Below are 24,036 nucleotides of genomic sequence, written 5' to 3'. Positions count from 1 at the left end.
CAGTGTCTAAACATGTAAAATGCACCACTATTGTTTACATTTGAATTCTTGTCCTGACCAGAATGCCCTTGGCTTGACTTGTCAACAATAATAGTGCAGTCAACAGAAGCACAGGCTAGTTGATGAGCTGAACACTTGAAGGCTTTTGGGAGTGAAACTGTAGTTGACGTTCAAAACTGCAACAGTGAAAATCAAAAGTTACACGCCCTTTCACATGTGATGTCAGAAAATTTAATTAAAGGCCACCTTTGAAGAGTAAAGACTCATTTGGACACTATGATTCGACAAAACCAGTTTCAGCTTTAATTTACGGAAACATATACAGTTCTTGTCAAACCTTTCAACTATATAGCAGTAATACTTACAGTTATGTAAAGGATTTAAATAATATAACTTGACTTGTCACAATAATAACAACATATAATACTATATACATTTATCTTAGTGGTTATCAAAAATAAAAAGCCAAAATCCTTCCCTACATATAACTGTAGGATAACATTTTTTGTGATGAAGTAATAATGAGGCTAAAATACCCACTTTGGGTTCTTTTACTCTTTTGTTTTCATCTGGTTTCCTCACTTTACGTTACATGTTTTGGTACATTTTTTAAACAAGAAGTCAACTGTTACAGAAATATCTTGAATACTAACACAGAAGTTCTTTACTTTATGAGTGAAATGCACAGAAAATCTTACATCAAATTGTTTGCTTCTTGAGTCAAACGCACAAAAAATTTTACAGCAAAAAACTCACTCCAACTCATAAGTTTTGCTTAACAGTAATCAGTTAACACATCAAAAATATCCTTTCAAATACTGCTGAGCATTCATTCATGTCTTTTGATATGCTAGCAGGGAAAAAAATTTTGCAAACAAACTGACAAAATGTAGGTTTTGTTATGCCAACAACTGCACTGATTGTTCTAGCTATCCTTTAGCTATCTTTCTGCTTTCTGATTGGCTGATTGCTCAGCATGGTCCATCTTTCACATTTGCATATCCAGGCCAATCTGTACACTGATTGTGGAATTCCATTGGGCGGGAGCTTCATATCATTCAGGCATTAACATATCCAGTGAGAGCTGGCCATCCATCGACGGTGTCTCAAAGGCACTCTTGGAATTTTCAGGGTCATTTTCTGTTTGGATGGAACAAAAGATTTATTTGATATGAGCAAGAAAAAAGTGAATCTCAGCTAAAATAAATCAGATAAAAGAAAAAACCCATTCTTCATTTCAAGGGAATATGCTTACCATCTTAGAAAACCTAACTACTGTGAAGTTCATTACTTATTACAAAGTGCATTTAGTTCAATTTCTGTTTTGCACCCATGACATCAGTGATAATATACGCCAGTTATAACTACTTCAATTCATTACATTATGAATCACAAATGCATACTCTATGCCTATCCAACCCAATCTTCCAACTTCCATCCACAAAAATTTATTAACCCTTTGAGTGCTGTAATTTTTCCCACCAAAATTTTAGTGCAACATTTTACCAATTTTTGTGAATTTTCCAAAATTGTTTTGATAATTTTGGACCGAATGGACATTACATTTCATTGGCTACAGTTTTTTATCAAAATTTTGGTGAAAATTGGAAAAAAATGACTAGGGTATATTTTATATAGGTGACAAAATTGACTTTGGCTCTCAAAGGGTTAAAGGTCAAATTTATTGAGGGAGTTGTTGATTAGAGGACAAAATGAGCGGGGGTGATGAAGATGGATGGCTTTCTGTTGTAATTTTCAGTTTACACCAGACAAGGTTGTGAAGTGTAGTCCGGCTATTTTCAGATTCAAAATATATTATAGATCAATGTTGTGGGACACATTTTCTGTGGAAAGCTTTCCCCGTCCCTAATCACTCATACTTTATAAATATGTAATCTTAAAAACTCTGCATTGACTCACCGGTGACAGCGTTGCTGCCATTAAATTCACTTAACGGTTTCAATTCTACATACAAAGCCTGTAGAAACTGAATGTAGTTGACTGCAGATCGGAGGATGTCCAGATGACTCATTCTGGCGGGACCTAGGAAAAAAGAAAATTCCTTTTTGGGGTAATCTGCTGCTATATCAATAAAGTATTGCTGCAATTGCATGAACTTATCAGGGTTATACATCTTGGCCGATCAGTGATAGGGAAAGAGGGGTGATATGGATGGATAGTGCCAAATGTTTGGAAAGACTTTCTTAAGGCCCCCACCCAATATTTTTTTCTAGAGTAGGACAGACAACACTTTTTGTAGTATGCTAACCCTAAAACCAACCGTAACCCTAATTCTAAACCCCTCCAAAAGTTGTATTTGATTTACTTCTTCCAAGGAAAGTCAGTGATTAAAGTGATTTCCTGGGGTGGGGGCCTAAAGGAGCTCTTGACATTTTTTTATGTCGAATAATTCTCAAGATTTTTCTGAGTTGTTCATAATATTCATAATTACTCCAAACTTGCATACACTGTTTTAAGTTTCCAAGCAGCTACAGTACTCTAGCATTAGCAAAAGCACCATTTTTTTTCCCGAAAGGCTATGTTTCACTAGAGATAACATTTTGATTTTTGACTACCCATTTAATACAAGATCTAATGTTTGATCCTTACACAGGCACGCAACACGTCGCTACGCGATCGTTCACAGTATGCAGAGAAGCTTTTCTCTCTGCAATACTGTCAACGATTGTGAAGCGACGTGTCGCGTGCCCGTGAATCCTTATACATATGCATAGTTAGAAATTGTGGCAATGAATGACTGTGGTACAGTAATCAGTTCTTGAAGGGACGTCTATATAAATATTGATGGTCCTGAACACGCAATGGATATTATAATGAATCATTTGCAGAAAAACGCCTTTTTCCTTGTGTCCCCATCGACCATCCTTCAGTGATTAAAAGGCAACAGAGAGCGGTATTTCTGTGTTCTTTTTACCTTCTTGGATATTTGCAGTAATGGACTCGGGTAATTTTGACCGCAGCTTTTCAAACGCTCTTTCCAATATCTCATTTCGTTTCCTCTCTCGATGTTCGATGAGTTCCTTTTCCCAGTTTTGCTCTGTTCCCCGATGAGCGCCAAATGTCGTCGAAGTCACAGCTCGTTTCGCTAGCGGGTTGCAGCCTCCAGTGGATGGCGACTGGAAAGGAGAACTGTCACAGCTTTCACCTGATTGGTTGCCACTATCCGATGACGTCAGAGAAATGCTATCTCCGTGCAATTGGTGCCTGCGTGGTGGCGCTGTTTCAGGTAAGTTTTTCACACGGGACACGGTCGGCATCTCGGGATGCGCAGTTATCGGTGCCTGCTGATCAACCATCATTGGCTGATGGAACAAGTTTGCAAGGTTCATCAAGGGTGCATCTTTAGGTGTCCACTGAGAGGTTTGACACCTGGCAGGATTTATCGGCATGAATTTCTGTGCACCGTCTGTCAGGAAGGATTCTGATTGATTCGTGCAATTGACAGGTTGCAAAGGTGTATAGCCCATGCTCGACTGTGTGATTTCTGGCCAAAGATCTATGATGTAAAAGTAAAAGAATAATCCTATGATGAAATCCGTAAAAATGTTCCTAATTTAAAAAAAATATTTTTGTTTACCAAAGGTTAAGTTATAAGCTTACAATTGAGTGCATCATTGTCCAGAGCTGATGTACAATAAGGAAATTTTTGTTTGCAAAATTTTAGGTAAATTGTCATCATGTCGCAGTCATGCAACAATTAGAATTAGAATAACTTTATTGTACCAGGCGCCAAATGTAAAATAATTATTTTACACATTAGAAGAACATATTCATACGAAAAGGGTGTATTTGCATGCATTTATCAATAAAAAACTACTATAGCATAAGTATAAATAAATCAATACAGACATAAGTAAATACATATATGAGTGAAAAAACATACATATATGTGAACCAATTCACACAAGACCTATGAAGACAGACATATACATACATACGTGCATACGTACGTGCATACATACATACATACATACATACATACATACATACATACATACATACATACATACATACATACATACATACATACATACATACATACATACATACATACATTCATACATACATACATACATGCACTCACGCACGCACATACATACATACATACATACATACATACATACATACATACATACATACATACACAAGCCCATATGCACTCATGCACGCACGCACGCACATACATACATACATACATACATAGCCCATATGCACTCATGCACGCACGCACGCACATACACACAAACCCACACACTCATATACATACATACATACATACATACATACATACATACATATACATACATACATACATACATATACACACATACAGGATCGAAAAGTTTACATGAGGGGAACGAAGTACGCATGCGTATATCCACTCGCACACACACACACTGCTACTCGGAAAAGTTTACATGAGGGGGAACGAAATACGCATGCGTATATCTACTCGCACACACACACACACTGCTCTGAAAAGTTTACATGAGGGGGAACGAAATACGCATGCGTATATCTACTCGCACACACACACTGATCCACGCCGCCCTGGAAGATATCCTATAATGCATTGCTGTAAGCCCAACGCCTAAACCGGAAATAGGCTCATTTGGCGTCAAGACACCAAGGCGAGCGGACCGGCCTCGCTCATCCAATCTTGCCGCATATGGCAAGCAATTGCGATAATGACGAATGCTTTATTTCCAAAAATCAGTAAATGACATGCTTTATCCATCCGTACTTCAGTGAGACACGTTCCCCAGTCAGTAAATGACAATGGGGCCGGGGTACCCCAGGCCTCCCACAAGTATCAGAGTGTTCACAGCCCCGTGGATAGCTGTGATATCGCAGCGGTACTCGTGGCGAACGCGATCGAGTCATTGGGGTCATCGCCACAGGGACTGTGGCGATGACCCCAAACCAATGACCCGAGCGCGTTCGACACGCCACAAGTACCGCTGCGATATCACAGCTACCCCGTGGATTGTTGTAGCGAAGCCAGCAGTTTTTCTCACAGAAACAAGTTGCATAATGTACTCAGTAAAACGTTGTCAGGTACATGTAACATGAAAACTGACTGAGGTCGAAGTGACTAAGGCACCGGGATTGATTTGACCACAAACAACGACAAGAGGGTGTGAATTACTTGGGTCGAAACGGACAGGGGTCGAGGTGACCTGCTGCCCCGGTCCTCAACTGCAGGCCTGACGGCCTGGCTAAGTTTACATAAGGCGTCCACATTTTAGAAAATCACTAAAAGTAGGCAGAAAGAAAGCCCCCATTACGTGAAAACGCTAGGGGTCGATAGGGGTCGGATGACAGTTTGACACATTTCGTACCATTAAGAGTCGAATGATACTACATTGACCGGGTTGACCATATGACTTTCATCAAAAAACGTCCGGGGAAAAGTGAATACATTTGGCATACATGGCTACATTTGATGTTTGACCAAACTTTACAAAGCATCAATTTTTCGATCAAAAAATTCACGCGTAGAACTAATGAAAATTCGTAAAAAAATACCACTGCCTTGTACATCAGGTACTAAAATGTCGTAGGCGTGAAAATGAGTTTATTAGAAAATACACAGTGGCTCTTAATATTAGTTTGAAAATTCCAGTTCTCCGTACTCCGTTGCTGTCTAGTTCCAGTGGGCATACTTGGCATTCCAGACATTCATTCCCTGCTGAGTGGAACTACGTACGATCCTGAGTAAAGTAAGCAGAGAGTTTAGAGAGCAGAGAGTTTAGCAGTAAGGCCGCGTTCAAAAAAAATGGTGGAGGGGGGGGGCTGGAGGAATCGCGATTGAAATCTTATTTTTTTTCAGATCCCCCCCAATACCCTCAAAAATTTTCAAGTCCCCCCCTCAATACCCTCAAAAATTTTCAAGTCCCCCCCCCCAAATTACCATATAGCAGCATATTTATTAGGAATGCATGCAGAGTAAAAAAAAATGTAATGTGTCGTTCTGCATGCAAATGTTCAACACTATCTCTAATCAGCAGGTTGTAGAGCCATATACCTAGGGCAAGTTCTTAAATTGATTCATTTTTAAATGCATTAGTGAACTGTTTGGATTTCTCAGTCTAAGCGGACTTGAGTTTATCCAACTCTGGCCAGTTCAATGGCACCAGCTGAAAAGCACACAAAATGACAATCATAAAAGAGTATGAAAATTGTGTATTCCTAGCTACGTTTAACCAAATTGTGAAAAAATGAGCACAGTGACCTACCAAATTTTTTTTTCAAAAGTACAAGACATATACAACTTAGATGCCACTCATAAAATGTTTGCAAAATTGACAATACTGGAAGGTTGAAATATTCCATGAAATTAATGTTTTAATCTCAGAAATTTTGGGTGTAATAATGGCTAATTTGATAAGAAATAAAAGATTCCATTTAGTCACACATTTTTCCATTTAAATTAGAGTCTTTACTGTTCAAAGTTTTACTTTTGTGTTATTGGTACAATGAGATGTGAAAATTTCATTCACTGCATGAACTTGAAATGAATGGTTTTATATATTGATTTTAAGTGATTTTAGAAAAACTGACTTTTCATCGTATATTTGTATAAGATCAATTATGGTGACCCCCATCTTTTTTCTCTAATATTTGATTGTTCTCATATGCCAGAATTCAAAAATCCATGGTAACTGCTAGTCCCCTAGTCTTCTATGTGTTGATCTCTGGCTGGATCTTGTGTACAAGTAGATGTATGTTACACTGTCAATTGAGTGTCCTATGACCGAAACTCTTCTTAAACTACATCAGAGTCAGAGCTACATGTATCACTGTCACTGCCTGTATGTAGTAGCAGGGCAGTAGTTGTATTAACTTTTTATTTTGACAATATTTTTGTTCAGTTTATACAATTGTGTTCTTGTTCTATTCCCTACAGAATGTTGAGTATCCCGTATTCAGCTTGCCAACACGGCCTACGTGTACCGTGCATTTGCATCATTCAATTATCACCAATATTAAGACAAACGGGCTTTGTTGACAAACTGTATATTGTGTTTTTCAGCATGCTGTAGAGAGACACCAAGAAACTGTGTTTGATACATTGCATAGAAATATTGAAAAATTATCAAAAGTTGTAGCTCCTGCCCCATTACAAGGCCAACTTTTTCTACGAAAATTGAATGGCATTCATACATTTTTAGACTTTTTCGAGATTTATAAAGACATAAAATATGACAAAACGGTTCTAGCTTTTGTTTAATTATTACTAATATTAGAACCATTGGACGACATCAAAATGTTGGGAGTCAAAATATTTTCAGGTCCCCCCCCTATAGGCAGAGCAAAACTTTCAAGTCCCCCCCCTCGACTACCCCAAAAATTTTCGAATCCCCCCCTGAATTCCTCCAGCCCCCCTCACCACTTTTTTTGAACGCGGCCTAAAGCTGTTGCTTTAGTTCCAGTAAGCTGTTGCTGTTGTTCCTGTTGAATGCTGTATTTAACCATTAAAGAATATAAGCCGAATGGCAGAGAGCTGTAATACACGACTCCCAGTGTTTATTGGCCTGGGTTGGGCCGTTAACCCCAGCAGAACTTCGCCGGCATGGCAGGTACCATTAAGTCAGAAACCCTTACGGGGCCTCTAAGCAGTGTAGTATTACTCAGGCGGCTACCACTTTACCACTGTGTAAAATTAAGCCCTGTACGAACCCGACTCACGACACAAAGGCAAGAAAGAGAAAAAGTGTCGCACATCTTTGTCATCGTCACTAGCCTTCGACGCCGCGAGGTACGTAGAGTCCGAGTTAGGAGTGAGCTCCCCGGTGTGGCACTTCCGGGCCTGCAGATCGTCGCGTCAGTGTGTGTATCTCAGAGAGAGTAGCAATGTGTGTGTTGTGTTTGTTGTGTGTGTGTGTGTGTGTGTAAGTGTGTGTGTGCGAGTGGATATACGCATGCGTACTTCGTTCCCCCTCATGTAAACTTTTCAGAGCAGTGTGTGTGTGTGCGAGTAGATATACGCATGCGTATTTCGTTCCCCCTCATGTAAACTTTTCCGAGTAGCAGTGTGTGTGTGTGTGTGAGTGTGTGTGTGTGCGACTGGATATACGCATGCGTACTTCGTTCCCCTCATGTAAACTTTTCGATCCTGTATGTGTGTATATGTATGTATGTATGTATGTATGTATGTATTAGTATTCAGGGTTCTCAAAAATTTTTGAAGTTGGCGGAAAATTCAGAAAAGTAGGCGGTTAGCTAATGTGTGCAACCAGGTTCCCTGGGCGGGGGGGGGGGGGGATAGTTCTAAGCAATTTCAAGCATTCTTATACAGTGTATAAAAGGCTATTCCAACATACACACAGGAGGGAGGGTTTCAAGGAGGGGGTCCCCTCCCTGAAAGCAAGAAATTTTTAAAATTTGAAGACATTTTGGAATAATTTCATGCATTATTGTACTGTATGAAAAACCATTTCAGCATGAGAGTGTTAAGGATTATTTTTAAATTTGAAGACATTTCTGAGCAATTTCATGCATTCTTTTACAGTGCAAAAGGCTATTTCAACATACACAAAGGGGGAGGGTTTCAGGGACGGGGGTGGGCAAGAAATTTTTAAATTTTGAAGACATTTTGGAGTAATTTTATGCATTCTTGTACAGTATTAAAGACCGTTTCAGCATACAGAATAATCATTATCATTGCCAATTACAACATGTTTTCAAGGGATAAAGTTTTAAAAAAAGTCAGAAAAATTAATTTGATATCACTTGGGCCTGTCAACTATTGACAAGGATAATAGCAAAATTTCACGAGACTGTTGTGTAGAATTATGTTTAGCTCATGACTTGAACAAACATTTTGAAATACATCATAGAATGGGGCCTAGGGTTTTCACAACCCAGGTAACGATCCGCTAGAATCCTGACCAGCCTGGCTGTACAAAGTGTTTTACTGATTTAAATAAACTTGATTGAAGATACAGTAAAATCAAAGAGTTTATTCAATTCAATGAATTATAGGAACACAATTTTCAGGGATTTTAATTCACTGTACTAATTTCACAATAAAACGAATCCGCGAGCTGATTATTGATTGTTTGCTGATGTTGAATATAATTGAAAAAGAGAGCTAAATTTCAGTGTTCATGTTTGATAAAACCTCAAACTATAAACGACACTGAACGCCAGCCTGTACTACACTGGTAGTCAATTGTAACACAGTACACACAACGCGATATCGGTCGACCTGAAATTTGACACTGTGATCGACGTAGCGTTTCAAAAGTACGAAAAGAATCCGTAACAAAACGCGGCCAATCTGTTTATCGCAACGAAATTTTAATAAAGGAATTCGAAAACAGATTTTTTGTTGATTTTCATGCTAGGCTAAAATCTGTGGCATTTTAAAATATACCCTATTTCCTTTTTTCTATTTTCAATATCAATTTATCATTTCGAAATAAGCATTATGGTGCTACTGCGTGGCAGAAAGCGGCCAATCGCCCTGTCCAGTTTATATCAGGCTGGCGTAAATTGAAAATAGGAAATGCAGGCTATTTCCTATTTTCAATTAGGTGCACACATGCGCAATGACATGTAGTGCCGCCAACCCAGACAGCAAAGGGAGTCCTACGTAAATAAATAGTCATTACATTGTAACAAAAATGTATCACAATTATTCCGCGAAATGAAAAGATTTTGACGTCAAAATACACTGACCCTTATGGTATGTGCTGGCGTAATTAGCTCGAAACGAGAAAAGAAGGCAGATCAAAAATGCCGTTGCCTATTTAACTTGAATGACTAGGGCGCGTGATGTTTACCCCTCAATGGCCCGCAAAAACAAAATTTAGTACAGGCATTGCATGCGCGAAAAGTAATAATACCGCTATACAATAAAAATGGACCCCAAATCGGACACTCTTGAAAGGAAACAACGTTTCGTTAAGGGCGCCATTTGTATTTTTGTGTTTCTCATCTCCCGACCGACCGTAAATTTCAGCTCCTACATGAAAATTAAAAAACCAACAACTTTTTTTTTGCGCCGCCTCTGAGGCGATCATCCTAGCAACAGCACCACCATCATCACTTGTGAGATTGCAGCGACTCAGACTGAAAGGACAGAGAGCACAGAACACTGAACTGAAAGACAAGAAATTGAAGTGGCTGAATGGACCGAAGATTGAACTGAAACAAAATACACGTTTTTTGTGCTTAAAAATTGTAGAGACTGAATGGACAGAACATTGAACTGAAACAAATACATTTTTTTTGGTACTTGTTTTTTTTATTGCGACCGCCCGCCCTGCCCAAGTATTCCTCTGGAGATGAGAAACAAAAAGAGAAAAGGGTCATCTTAAGTTTGTTGAGACTGTCGACAGTCGTTTACGCCATTTCGTCGCTGCAGTTGCGCTGGATTCAGCTGAGTCAAAGGGTCGATGTCTGGGCGCAAGTCTTCGGCATTTGCTGGCATTTCTTCGGTTGCGACACTCTCAGAGAGCATGGGCATCCATGCTCATTCTACAAAATTTCAAGATACCCCTAATCTTGGATTTTCCAACAAAATCGACCGCCTTATTTTGAGAAATTTGGGAGAGAATACGACCAAAAATACCCCCTTACTTACAAAATCCAGGAGAGGGAGACGTAATGTTAGAGTAAGGTCAATGCTGAATTATTGTTTTCACATATATATTAACACATCAGAGTCTGAAAGAAACTGTCAACTTTGGAACAGGAATGTCGAACTCATAAAATTCATTAGATTTCGAATTACAGTTTTAAACCAGAGCAAAGCATAGGAAACGCACAATGAAACTTTTGGTGAAGATTGAGTGTCTGATAGGTATTTCCTGGGATATTTCAAACCTTTCTTAAGCCAGTTTTTTGGTAAAGTACGCCTTATTCTCGATTTCACGGACCCATGATACGGAATAAAAAACACTCCGCTCCCCGTGACCATGCATGGATACCAGTGACACCACAGTGACACCACCGGGGGCATTCCTGACTCGCGCCTTCGGCGCTACGCTTGCGGCCCCAGTTCCGGGCCCCACCCCAACCCCGTATGTGCGAGAGACAATATCAATAATAGAAAAGAAAAGGCACAAGGGACAGTCGATAGTCTAAGTTTTGTTTGCCCTGTCCCAACCAGGTCCTGACAACAGGTGGGCGCTTTGACAAAAAGTACCAAGAAGAAAACATCTCTCCCAGACATTTGTTTGGGTTGATAAATTTTTTGACTCGTACATAGCAGACCATTTTGGCATACGCGATGCTCTTTTATAAACCCGGAACACGGTCTTGGCACTCACAGGAAAAGCTGGGTACCTATGCTTGGTACGCAAAATTTCAAAACACTCCTTACTTTGATCTAATAATAATAATAATAATAATAATAATTTGATCTGAGGTTTTCAAGAAAAAAGACACCCTTATAAAGTGCGAAATATAGAAGAAATATGAACCAGAAAAAAGTACCTAATTAATCAAGAGACAGTGAAATAATTGCAGATACAGTTACAACCATGTGAATGACCAATGACATCGTCTTGACACATCAATGTAATCTTTGTTATTGTCTGACAGCTGGCGACCACTATTACAGTCTGGGGCAACATATGACAACTTTGGGAAAAGAGTGTTCATGATGATGCCCTTATTAAAATAGTCACATTTTCACCTCAGCGCTGAAATGGTTGTACGTGTAAGAACATTGTTTACCAGATTTCAAAGTGTTATTCTAATCCTTTCATGGATAAACCTTTGCAAAAAGTACGTGTTTTCACGGGCCTAGATGATGAACAAAAAACTCCCGCTTTTCCATGATTTTGAGAACACGCTTGGGTATCTAAATTTCAAATAGAGCACCATGATCAGGTTTATAACCCCTTTGTGAAGAGCAAATCTGGCACCAAATACGAATCCACTTCCGGGCTGATGATTCGATGAATGTAATATACAGTCAGAGTCCCTCCCAGGGGCTGTGTTACAGTGTAACAATTACCGTGAGATGCACGCACCGTCTGTGACGTCTGCGTTAGCGACGCAGCATGCTACTGCGCATGTCTGCACCAAATTGAAAATAGGAAATAGCCTGTATTTCCTATTTTCAATTTACGTCGGGCTGGTGAGTGAACAAGGCTTTGCGTTGGCCGCAATCTGCTATCCGGACTTACCATTATGCTTATTTCGAAATCATACGCTTATATTAGAAATAGGAAATAGAAATATGAGTATATTTCAATATTCAATAGATTTTAGCGCACAAGAAAAAGCAACAAAAAATCTATTTTCAAATTTCTTTATTAAAATTTCGTTGTGGTAAACAGATTGGCCGCGTTTTGTCACGGATTGAAAAGTGAGACTAAGTAATTTTTTGTTTATTTAGATTTGACCTAAACCTCCCATAACCAACAGACAAAGTCACAAAATCAAAGTTTTCAAGCGTCGACTTTCTCTTCCGCGATGCACACAACCACAGCCCCTCCACAAAGCGCGATGTCGATCGACTTGAGTTGAATATTGACATCGTGATCGACCATGGATAGATTGACGTGGCGTTTCGAAAGTATGAACACTGAGACTCAGTAACTTGTGGTCGCTTTAGATTTTATCAAAAACCTACCAAACCCATCAGACTAGGCCCTACTCTTACGCAGAAAACCAAAGCTCTCAAGCGTCGACTTTCTCTTCCGCGTTTGAGCGAAACAAAAGTCGGCTTCATTCGGAAATGGTCGGCTATTCGCGGGCATAACGTAATTGTATGTTAGTCCAATTTTCGGCTATACCCGATGTGAACGTCGGAATAATTCGGGCTGTGATCGGGCGAGCGAGGTTGACCTCGAGAGCGATGCCCAGTGTATGCACGTTCGCTGATCGCGGTACTACAGTGATAGCAACAAGTTCACCGCGTAAATTGCTAGACTACATATACCCACATCGGCACTTCTGAAATATTATCTGCGGCTTGCAAGACCACCAAAAAAATCTAATTATTGTTATCAAAACCAGAATTTCCGGGCCAGAGAGCGAAACAGTGCTGTAAAGTAGCCGGCCAAAATACGAAAGTAGCCGGTCAATTTGGCCGGCATCCGGCTAAAAATGAACACGCTGTGTATGTATGTATGTATGTATGTATGTATGTGTGTATGTATGTATGTATGTATGTATGTATGTATGTATGTATGTGCGTGCATGCGTGCGTGAGTGCATGCATGCATGTATGTATGTATGTATGTATGTATGTATGTATGTATGTATGTATGTATGTATGTATGTATGTATGCACGTACGTATGCACGTATGTATGTGCGTGCGTGAGTGCATGTATGTATGTATGTATGTATGTATGAATGTATGTATGTATGTATGTATGTATGTATGTATGTATGTATGTATGTATGTATGCACGTACGTATGTATGTATGTATGCACGTACGTATGCACGTATGTATGTATGTGTCTGTCTTCATGTCTTGTGTGACTTGGTTCACATATATGTATGTTTTTTCACTCATATATGTATTTACTTATGTCTGTATTGATTTATTTATACTTATGCTATAGTAGTTTATTTTTATTGATAAATGCATGCAAATACACCCTTTTCGTATGAATATGTTCTTCTAATGTGTAAAATAATTATTTTACATTTGGCGCCTGGTATTATTGTCCAAAAAAATTGGAAAATCGACTTTCTATCACTCGCAGTAAAATACACACAATAAAATGAAATACAAAAAGTTAAATGGCACACAAAGAAACACAATTACAAAGACACTGCTGATCAACAGCACATGAAAGTGATTTGAACAAAAAAGTGGTTAAAACTACAAATTGAGTTCAACTCATTCTGTGTTGTTTAAAATAGATATTGCTGACGGTATGAAAGAATGATTGTAAAAATTTCTCCTAGCTCTAGGCACTCGATATCTGCGCCCAGATGGAAGTTTCTGAAACAATCTATAAAGTGGATGTGTGCTATCATTAAGAATTGAATTGAATTTAGCTGTGGAAACGCAGCTATCTGTGGCAGGGTATGCGTATGGTAGGCTGCGTCGATGCAGGTCATGAAAAGGTCAACCCTATCCGTGGCGGGGTTGACCTTTTCATGACCAGCATAGACGCACCCTACACCCCGCCCACAGATAGCTGTGCGCTGCGTTTCCACTGCTTGCAACAATTGCGCTCGGAAACAAGCAGGATTATACAATTGCAGGACCGTTGCCTGAAGGGCAGGGGCTGGAGGGGATGGGGTAGTTTTTCCACACCGTCAATATGTATATTATATGTATATCTTTGTAAGTTACCTAAGCTAGATTCTATCCCCATGGCAATTTGTTGAGAGTCAATCGGTAGACCTTCCGGAGGAAAATCAAAAACTGACTAAAGGCTGCAGAGCAAACATTGTTCAACAAGATGCAGTCATATCGAAAAAGAGTGTTCACGTAAAAGTAGGTAAAAAGTGCTGATGTTTTTGAAAAAAAAAGATAAATGCCATGAAATATTAAAAGAAGGAAAACTCAAAGTTCAGAATGCGAAAACATTTGGATCTCAGCATATCGTCCTGGCCAACCCCTTAATTTGGAATGCCGGAATCCCCGTAATTCCACCTAATTTCATGAGATCTTGAAAACCTCCTACTAAATCTGGAGTTAAAGATCAGTCTGTACTTTATAAAGAGGTGAAATAGCAATTGAAGCTTTCCTTTCCATGTCAGCCGATCAACTTCACGAAGTAACTTTACTAGTGACAGGTATCACTCAAAATGTTGCAAAAGAAAGCCATTTTGTGGGCAATGCCATCACCCTCCAAACTTGCGGACAGGTACCACCTAGAATGCAACCAAAATGTTGCATTTAACACGCGTGCAAGTCCACTGGTTGTTCCGAGTCTCACTCACTATCCATATCACAGGCTGTATCACAGGTCAATATCAGCCCTGCGGATGATGCTGGGTTCGAACTATTCCCGACTTAAACTCTCCTCCACATCCCGACGGTAAAACTTCAGTCCCATTACAGTTACTACATACTGGCTGGCGCGCAGGCGTACTATAAACAGAAAAGCGGCACTACTGTCAGGCCAGGGAAAACACAACTTTTGAAACACGACACTGTATTTTGCATAATTGTCCGCAATATAGATTAACAACTTTACATTACATTCACTGATATGATGTCTTCAGATCCGGGCTTCAGATACGTGAAAAATACGACTCTTCGCTATTGAAGGTCAGTTTGTGAATTTGATCGGCTGACACTATTGATACTATTATTAGGTACTTTTAGATTGCTATTTAACCATTTACAGTACTTTGACTGTATATACATTTACAAAGTGCCAATCTTTTATTTATTTCAAATTAAAGGATTACCCGTTTACATACAAGCTAAGATCAAGTCAGGTGAAGTGCGCCTCGGGCTGGCTGATCCCGGAGTTTTCAGATCTCACGGAATAACGTGAAATTACAGAATTCCGGTATTTCTAGGAGCCATTTAAATATCTGTGTTGACTGCTGATTGGAGGAAGAACATTTTGCATTTTCCCATACCTTCGGTGGTCAGGGGACTTACGCGCATACTGTCCAGACAATCGTTATCGAATGTTGTGTCTCCAAGGTAACGAGATACCATCTCATGGTCGTCATCCTCTTGGGGAACGCAGAATATCATTCTGAAAGAAAATGCATTAAGATTCTACCATTGATTTTGTTCTCTGTCAGAACTGTCAAGAGTGCGGTAGAAAGACCATTACGGTGTGGTGGGATTTGACAGGGAATCCATCACTGACTGTACAATTAAACCTTGTCAGCATAAAGTATGTATACGACACAGTTTAACTTACGGCCAATCAATTGATGGTTACACGACTCCATCTATTCATTTCTCATGATGTCACTATTGGAATTCTCTCTTACATGTATGCAAATTTACTTTTGAGTTATCGTTTAAAGAACAATCGCTTGTGGTTTGCCGCTGAGGTATGTAGAAATATTAGAAATTAGAAATGTATTTCTACGCATACCACAGCGGCCATCGTTCAGCATCAAGTGCACGCGTTGGGTTATGGCTGGACCAGTACGTTCTAATAGCCTGAAATGCAAGGCTATAATCTGGATCTGATACATCTTATGTCATTCATTGTATGTTCCGCAAGTGTTGTTAGGTAAAATCTCCGACCGCCCTAAACTTTTTTTTCTCCACGTGAAAGTGAATCCCGCGAGATTTGGCACAAAGTTAGAATCGAGCGTGATTTCAACGTTACGTCGCGTCATTCAATCAGTTTTACACCACACCTGTGTGTACGTGTGGAGGGACCTTGGGCTAACGCAAGCGTGTGGAGCTTTTGCATTTGGATGCAGGGGACTGTACTGTGCCTGGGAAAACACGCACACGCCAAACAAACTCATTGCGCTGCTTGTTGCTCTATGCTGATGACATTTTTTGATCTTACTTTAGACACAGAGTAACATAGACACATCTATCTTTCTCTATGCTTTAGACAAGTTCTGAGTTCGAGCTGATTTAACTGCATCACAGGTGGTGAGATTAATATCAGCTCATTCCAACAGTAATGTTTGTTTCAACAAATTGAACCAGTAAAGGGAAACAATGTTTCAATTTTTCATTCCCTTTCATTTATTCGCCTGCATCTATTGTCAACGTATTTTTTCCTTTGAGTTATTTCAATCTTTGATTGACATGGACGAAAACAAAACAAGGTCGCTACTTTTTCAGGCTGAGGTGATAAAAAGAAGTTGAAATCAGTTTGCACGACAACCGGCTTTCAGAGGTGTGATTTGATTGGCTATTATCGGGTTATCGGCATTTATATTATCGTGTCAGAAACTATTTTTTTAAATGGGTGGGTTCATCCTCTTAATGCATGAATAACAATTGATATTTGTCATCATATAAATATATTCTATGATAATTTGAGAAAATTGTAATTAATCTGGTCAAAATAATCATTTTCTTAACGATTTGCGAATGTTGACGATTTTAGAGTGCACATGTTCCATGATATTTAAATTACCCACCCTGCACATAAATGGTTTCATCCCCTTTGCCATCACTGTTTTCTCTGTTTGCTCATCTCCTTCCAGTGACCTCCTTGATGTGTCACTCCGTTTGTTACACTTGGAACATCCGATATTTTGAGTGTTTGTGTTTCTATTTCGTATGGTTTTGCTGTCAAGTTAAAAAAAATTGAACCGGATTTGACAATGTGATTCCTCAAATGACTACCATACGCGAACATTTGTTTTGATGTACACGAATGAAAATACCTTCAGAACTATACTGTTTTAAAGGATATAACCTTTCAAACATTAACACAGTGAGGCTGAGTATACTTTGTCTAGTGAGTGAGTGACCATATTCTCTCAGTGTCAGCAGCTAAAAATGCTAAAAAGATCTGTTGTTTTCCTTCTCATAATCTGATGATGTTACTCAAGATAGCATACAGCTTCCTCTAAGCTAAATTGGTAATATTTCCCGTAAAAGTATTTTGTTACTGTTTGTGGAAATTCTCACCTTCGCTTGCCAAGGCTGTTTTGGGGGACAGTGACCCGACCCTCCCTCGAAACAACTTCAGTAGACGAGGCTACGCAGACCTCACCACGCCGTGCGGACCGGACGATGGAAATTTTGGATTGGTTGCTAAACGATAATTGGCAGATACATCCATCTCTTTCCGGGAGTCTTTGTAACATATCTGTAAACCATCCTTGACCCCCATAATCCCTCCAATAAACTGAATTCTCACAACTAATTCGTTGTACCACAGGGAACAGAGTAATCTGAGTGTTTAATGTTGGTGTTTTTGTTGTTGTTTGTGTTGTTATTTATTATTTGTTGCTATATACATAGGAAAGAATGGACACCCGCGCTTGTGTATAGAGAATGGACAACGGCACAGTACTCTGTCTTCTTAGCAACTAAAACTAGCTAAATAATTATTACTTTCTCCTGTGGGTTTTTAGAAGGTTAACACTTTAAATGAATCAACAAAAAAGGAAATACATGTGTTCTTCAATTCTCTTTTACTAATTACATAAACAACAACAAAAACAACAACATTAAACACCAAGTCTCACTCGAGTCCCTGTGATTGTGCTAGGTAGAGTGACGCACCCCGATATTAAAAGTTTGCCAAAGTGAAAAACTATGGTGCTTCTAAACCGGTTTGATCGTGTCATGTCACATGCATTTGGTAGCCATACCGTTTATTGGATGGTGCTATTTTAATGCATACTGCTGTTGAGAGTAAAACTGTTGTTGTGATTAAAGTAAAAAAAAGTTTTGTCGGTAGATGGGAATTACTTTTATTTTTGAGAAAGGTCAGTCGTATTTTAGTTGGCAAAATGTAGGACAGTGAAGTGTGTTAACGACAAAAATAAAAAAATGCTCAAGACGATATTATACGACAAATAATCGGTTGAAGATTTGAGCATCTTACGATATTAAATGTAAAATGATAATAATAAAAATACACTCACATTTGTTGGTATTTGTAAATAATACAGAATCGATGCTCCGTTCAAAATCTACACAAAAGAATTCATTAATATTTCAATACACAATATACAAACTACAGATTGGAAACTACGAATTAACAAAATGCATGATTGTATTATTTAACAATCATCGCTTGCTTGTTTATTCATATGTTTGTTTGTTCGTTCGTTGTTTGTTCATAGCATGGATAGGTAAAAATTGCTTATTGTAATCGTTAGAACTTACAGGGAAAATTTTTTGCCAATATTAAACTTTGGAATCTGACTTCTATTAAATATGATTCTTCTAATGTTGTTGTTAGGGCACGGCATTTCAGTTGTCAGGAAAGGCTGAAAATAATCAATTGTCGCTTGTCGAGTTGTTTGCATTGTATGTAAACACTAACAATTTATTTGCATACACATCAGACAACAGGCATGTGTCGTGCATCATACAATGCGGCAGTGTTAACATTGTCTCTATCTTCCATGACCGTGTGACCGGCAAACTATATGTTCAGAATGAAAGTTCAGCACAAAAACAAATTATGCTAACTTTTTGATCGATTAAATTCTGCTTTTGAACAAAATAGAAATTAATTTGAAGCACAACGAATAAAACAGTGACATCTGAATGCTTTCGGAAACTTGCCTGGGTATTTTGATGTTTGGCGGTCGTGTCACGATCTTTTGTCAAATGTATAGAAAAAAAACTTGATCACGTGTTTTGACGAGTAGGCAATATTGCGCAACTAAAACGGAAATTCCCCACAAAATGGAAAGAAACGAAGAAACGTCGAGGAAGACATTTCGACCACTTATTTTGGTAAACAATGTGTTATTCATGTCGAAATATGTTGCGAGGTCAACACAACGAGCATCTATATAGACAAAGCCGTGACCGTTGTTTGCCATAGGTGTTAGACCCATGCAATGTATTAACAATATTTTTTCATTACACTCTTTACAGTAAAGCTGGGGTCACTTTTCTCTTGAAACACAATTTCATTGCTCGGTAAATGTGCAGTTTTGTAATGGACTCTCGAGTTTTTCTCGAGGGTCTACGGTTTTTGTCGTTGAAAGTTCAGCACGCAGGCTTATGGAACGATCACAGTGTTATCCATTTTTGTAAAACCACTCTTAGGTATATAGTTTTGAATAAAACTGGAAGAAATCCATGGGTTTTTCTGTATTACCCATGACTGAGCGGTAGTTCCGATTTGTGTGCTTTTTTTACAGTTTTGTTCCGCACGAAATTGTGAGAACTTTTCACAAATGACCATTTTCTCATATTAAAGACAAAAATCTCATAGGTACGGCTGCCATTTAAAAATTTTAGTTCATCATCAACCAACAAAAATGAGAGATCGCATTGAATATAAATGGTAATGCCAAATAAATAAATGTGTGATTGTAGTTACATGCTTTTCAAAAATACATAAAAAACTTCAATTCACCTATTTGCCGTTATCATAATTTTTGGATCATTTCATTTGTGTTCCTACAGAAAATCAGTATACATTTTACAATATTGATTTTTGTATGAAAAAAACCTCAAAAATCCTGAGGCTTATAAAAAGTATTTATCATTATATCTTGTCAGACAAAATGACTGCTAACTACTGAACAACACACATCATATATCAGAGTGTACTAGATTTTCCCTAATACTATATAATGTTATAACATATGTTTTAGCAAGTGTATTCGACAAGCACCTTTCCTTTAAATTATTTACTATAGAGCTCGTCTTTTCTTGACAAACCTGTTTTCATTCCAGCACTACAAAAAAATTACTGATAATGAAAAAAATTCACGATATTGAACCAAACATGAATATTTTCAAAAATATCTCGTGTTGCTGTCACGATATAGGTAATGATACGAAAACAAAATTTTGCACTGTTGAGCCACGAGGATATCCTTAAAGCTTGATCCTGCCTGACAGCATTAAGCTATACATATATTACAGCACAAATCGATGCTGATTTACACTTTTGCAAAAAAAAATCAATTCGATTTGGACGTCAATAGGACTGAACATCCTCAAAGGATCGACCAAAATACAAAGTTTTACACAGAACGCATCGAGGCCAAGCCGATAGGCCGTTGTCGATGTGTGACCAAGACTGTATGGTTCATAATTTATATTCTTTGATGAGAAAAAAAAACCAAGAAAATCACAGCAGGATTTGCCTGTTTAATACAGCAGCGATTTCTTATCGGAAACGGCACAATTTCCCCTATATGAATCCTGGCGCATGGCTATCATAGATTTTTCGTCTCAAGACCATCTGACCATGATTTCATTTGATGATTTAAACTTTGAAATGAACCCCAGTGCGTGCACATACTTGGTACATGGCGGCCATGTTCTTTTTTGCAGCGTGCAACAAAAACGACGCCGTAGATCTCACTGCCGTCCTGAAGTTTCCGTGATATCCGTGTATTTGGTGAAGGTTTCGTGTATTTGTATCATTAGGCTTGGATTTGAAGTGTTTTCTTTACTTCCGCGTGATCGTGCGGCTTTAAATAATGTAAAATTAGGGTAGATCGGGTAAAAGAAACCCAACGATATTTTTTACCTTGGACTATTTTCAAGTCGATAACTGGCGATGACAATATCAAATTTAGAAATCCTACGGCATGACTGAGCATACTTGCGATTTGTGAATTTAGTTTGTTCGATAAGCTATCTCAGAAGAGCAATTTCACGCTGTTCATCTCTCTCTCTCTCTCTCTTCTCTCTCTCTCTCTCTCTCTCTCTCTCTCTCTCTCTCTCTCTCTCTCTCAGCTACTCTGAGCACTCGGGCGCTAATCGTTCAAATCTGTTGCGTAGATAGTCGCACCTTTCGTCTTTATGGCAAGTTGACAAGATATTTTGCTATGTACGTGGCATGAAAACAAATTTTCGAACTTTTTGCGGCGCAAAACGTAGTTTTCCCTTCGCCGATTAACCTCTCCTAACCGGAAAGTATCATTTTTATCCGGCGAAGTTCCGAAAACGATTTTCTCGTGTTCGTACAGGCTGATTAAACTGTGTTGGAGAAACGAACAATAACCAAATCAAACTTACTACTTGACCAATCCCAATGCCCTCTAGTATCAGTGTACATTCGCTTTTTTGAGAAGAGAGAAAAATTGAATCATCGAAACACACGCGATGTCAATGTTATCGGCTCAGTTAGCCGTCGGCCCGAGCAAGTCAAACAACTAGCGGCTGTACTGTGTGTAGTACAATGTTGATTCTTTTTTTTTTAGCCACATAAACGTAGCCTGGAGGAAGGGAGGTGTTACTCCGCTCCTTGGAATTTTGAATTCACGATAGGTGTTCGTTCATTTTGAAAGTTTGTACCATTGATCAGACGATGTAGCCCGCAACTTATCGGGCTTTTACTCATCCATTATTTCGTAATCTTATCCGGTATCCGGACAGACCAAACCCCGCATTCTGATGGGCCAAGAAAGTTTGACTTCCAATGTGTTATAATTACTACTTTCTCACCGAATTTCCAAGAGAATCGTTCCGCTTTTAATATTTTAACAATGACCGTCCAAGTATATTTGCACATGGAGTCTAAAAAGGAGCTCCATGATTTGCACCGCCCACGTTGACCCGCATGCACTGTGATAAATAAATTATACGTGCAATCCGTTCACGCCTTCAAACAAGAATATAACAATGAACACCCTACCTCTGCATATCACCATCGTCGAAATTGACAACATCACATCCATGGTCCCCATTTCTAAACGCCATGGTTCCCGCTATCTTCCCTTCCTTTCGGAAATGCGAACTTTCCGCCATTTTGCGACCAGAAACTACACCTCCACAGCTAGCTGCACAGTGTACAGGACACACAGGACATGAAGCAGTCTGACTTTGCAACCTTTTTGCGCCAATTTAGATAAGTTTCACCAGGCCTTGGTATTAAGATGCAACGATATTTGCCTAAAATTGATACATTGTACGCTGTATTTGTTTCGGATTAAGCGATGACGTAATTGAGTGACAGGTAAAAGCATGATTTGTCTTGGCCTGAGACAATGGATAGCTGCACCTGGGGAAAAATTTAAAGTAACTCTTTAGACAAAATGTAACAAAAATAAACCGCAAATAATTTCTGGCGCGTGTCAGTCGTTTTCATCGAATATTCGCCTTGTCTCAATAGCTAAGCCAGCTACACAGCGAACCAAAATTTCCAAAAAGGATATTTCCAGTTTTCAATTAAGGAAATTGCTTGTTAGGTTAAAAAACCTGCGCCATTGCAAGTGGATTTCAGTTTCATACTAGCCTGCTGAGGTCACATGATAACCGTCTAGGAGCAGACACTGCAGCTGACTTTGCAGTCATGCAAGTATATTGATTATGCAAATTAGGTTGTCATCATTGGTTAAGCAGGCCTTCTTTTACAAGAATGGCAGTCGTAGGTATGATTACATTGTCATCAAACACAATTCAGGCTATTTTAGTAACAACAGTGATGCCAAATGCAAATACACTGATACGGAAGTAATTAAGATGCTACACTTCCTAATTGACAACATATATGTCTCATTTGCCGGTATGACATTCAGGCAAACTATAGGCATTCCTATGGGTACAAACTGTGCACCACTTCTTGCTGATTTATTTTTGTATTCATATGAAGCTGAGTTCATGCAGACTCTTCATAGTTCAGGATCTAAAAGAGTTGCAAAGTCCTTTAATAATACCTATAGATATATTGATGATCTCATCAGTTTGAACAATCCTGGAATTTCTAATTACCTCCATCACATATATCCAGATGAATTAGAAATTAAAGAAACAACGGAGAGCATGAACTCAGCATCGTATCTTGATCTATTTATTGAAATTAGACACAATGCAATACACACCAAGTTGTATGATAAAAGGGATGATTTTAATTTTGAAATCATTAACTTTCCCTACTTGACCAGTAATATTCCGTCGAGTCCAGCTTATGGTGTGTACATTTCACAACTACTGAGATACTGTAGAGCTTGTGATTCATATGGAGATTTTCAAGAGAGACACAGCTTATTAGTCTTAAAGCTGGTGAGACAAGGATTTTCACAAAGTAGGTTGGTTAGATCTTTTAAGAAGTTCTATGGTAGATATGGAGATCTTATATCTAAATATGGCAAATCTGTCACTCAGATGATGAAAGACAGTATTCCCGACTTTGACTCAGAACAGTAATTTGGCAGATGGCTGAATTACCGTACAATAACTTTGTCACACTAGTTCAATCTTGACGGGTGTAGCATGCTAGCAGGGTACGCTTACCCATTCCGGACACCTGGTACCACCACTTATATAGTGGTTCAAGATTGTACTACCGATTTTGTCAGTGATCTTATGTTTCTTTGTGTGTTTGTTTTTACTGTTTATTGGACCTGGTAATTTATTTGCCTTGAATGATAATGATTGCTGGAATCGATTTGATGTCATATTACATGATTCGTTCTTATGAAAGTCGAGAGTGATATGATGCAATTATGTGATGATGGGACACCTGATATTGCACACAGGTGTACAG

At 38.8% G+C, this 24,036-nt stretch overlaps 1 protein-coding gene across 1 annotated transcript; it reads right to left on the bottom strand.

Moving 5' to 3' along the window:
* Positions 1-675: 675 nt before the first annotated feature.
* Positions 676-22,381, bottom strand: LOC139138873 (uncharacterized). The gene is made up of 5 exons (XM_070707446.1): positions 22,186-22,381; positions 15,545-15,666; positions 2,936-3,517; positions 1,921-2,043; positions 676-1,140 (listed from the first exon to the last, which is right to left on the bottom strand). Exons 1-5 carry the CDS (start codon positions 22,296-22,298, stop codon positions 1,055-1,057), a joined length of 1,026 nt encoding a protein of 341 aa, XP_070563547.1. The 5' UTR covers positions 22,299-22,381; the 3' UTR covers positions 676-1,054.
* Between the last annotated feature and the right edge of the window lie 1,655 nt (positions 22,382-24,036).

Source organism: Ptychodera flava, chromosome 8, assembly GCF_041260155.1.
Source record: "Ptychodera flava strain L36383 chromosome 8, AS_Pfla_20210202, whole genome shotgun sequence".
NCBI classification, from domain to species: domain Eukaryota; kingdom Metazoa; phylum Hemichordata; class Enteropneusta; family Ptychoderidae; genus Ptychodera; species Ptychodera flava.
The sequence above is the reverse complement of the archived record's forward strand: the minus strand, read 5'-3'. Positions and strand labels throughout refer to the sequence as shown.

Coding starts and splice junctions, on each gene's coding strand:
- LOC139138873 (XM_070707446.1), bottom strand. CDS start 22,298: ATGGCGGAAAGTTCGCATTTCCGAAAGGAAGGGAAGATAGCGGGAACC. Junction 15,667..22,185: donor GACGATGGTGATATGCAGAG/GTAGGGTGTTCA, acceptor ATTTTCTTTCAG/AATGATATTCTGCGTTCCCC. Junction 1,141..1,920: donor TGGCAGCAACGCTGTCACCG/GTGAGTCAATGC, acceptor CCATCCAAACAG/AAAATGACCCTGAAAATTCC.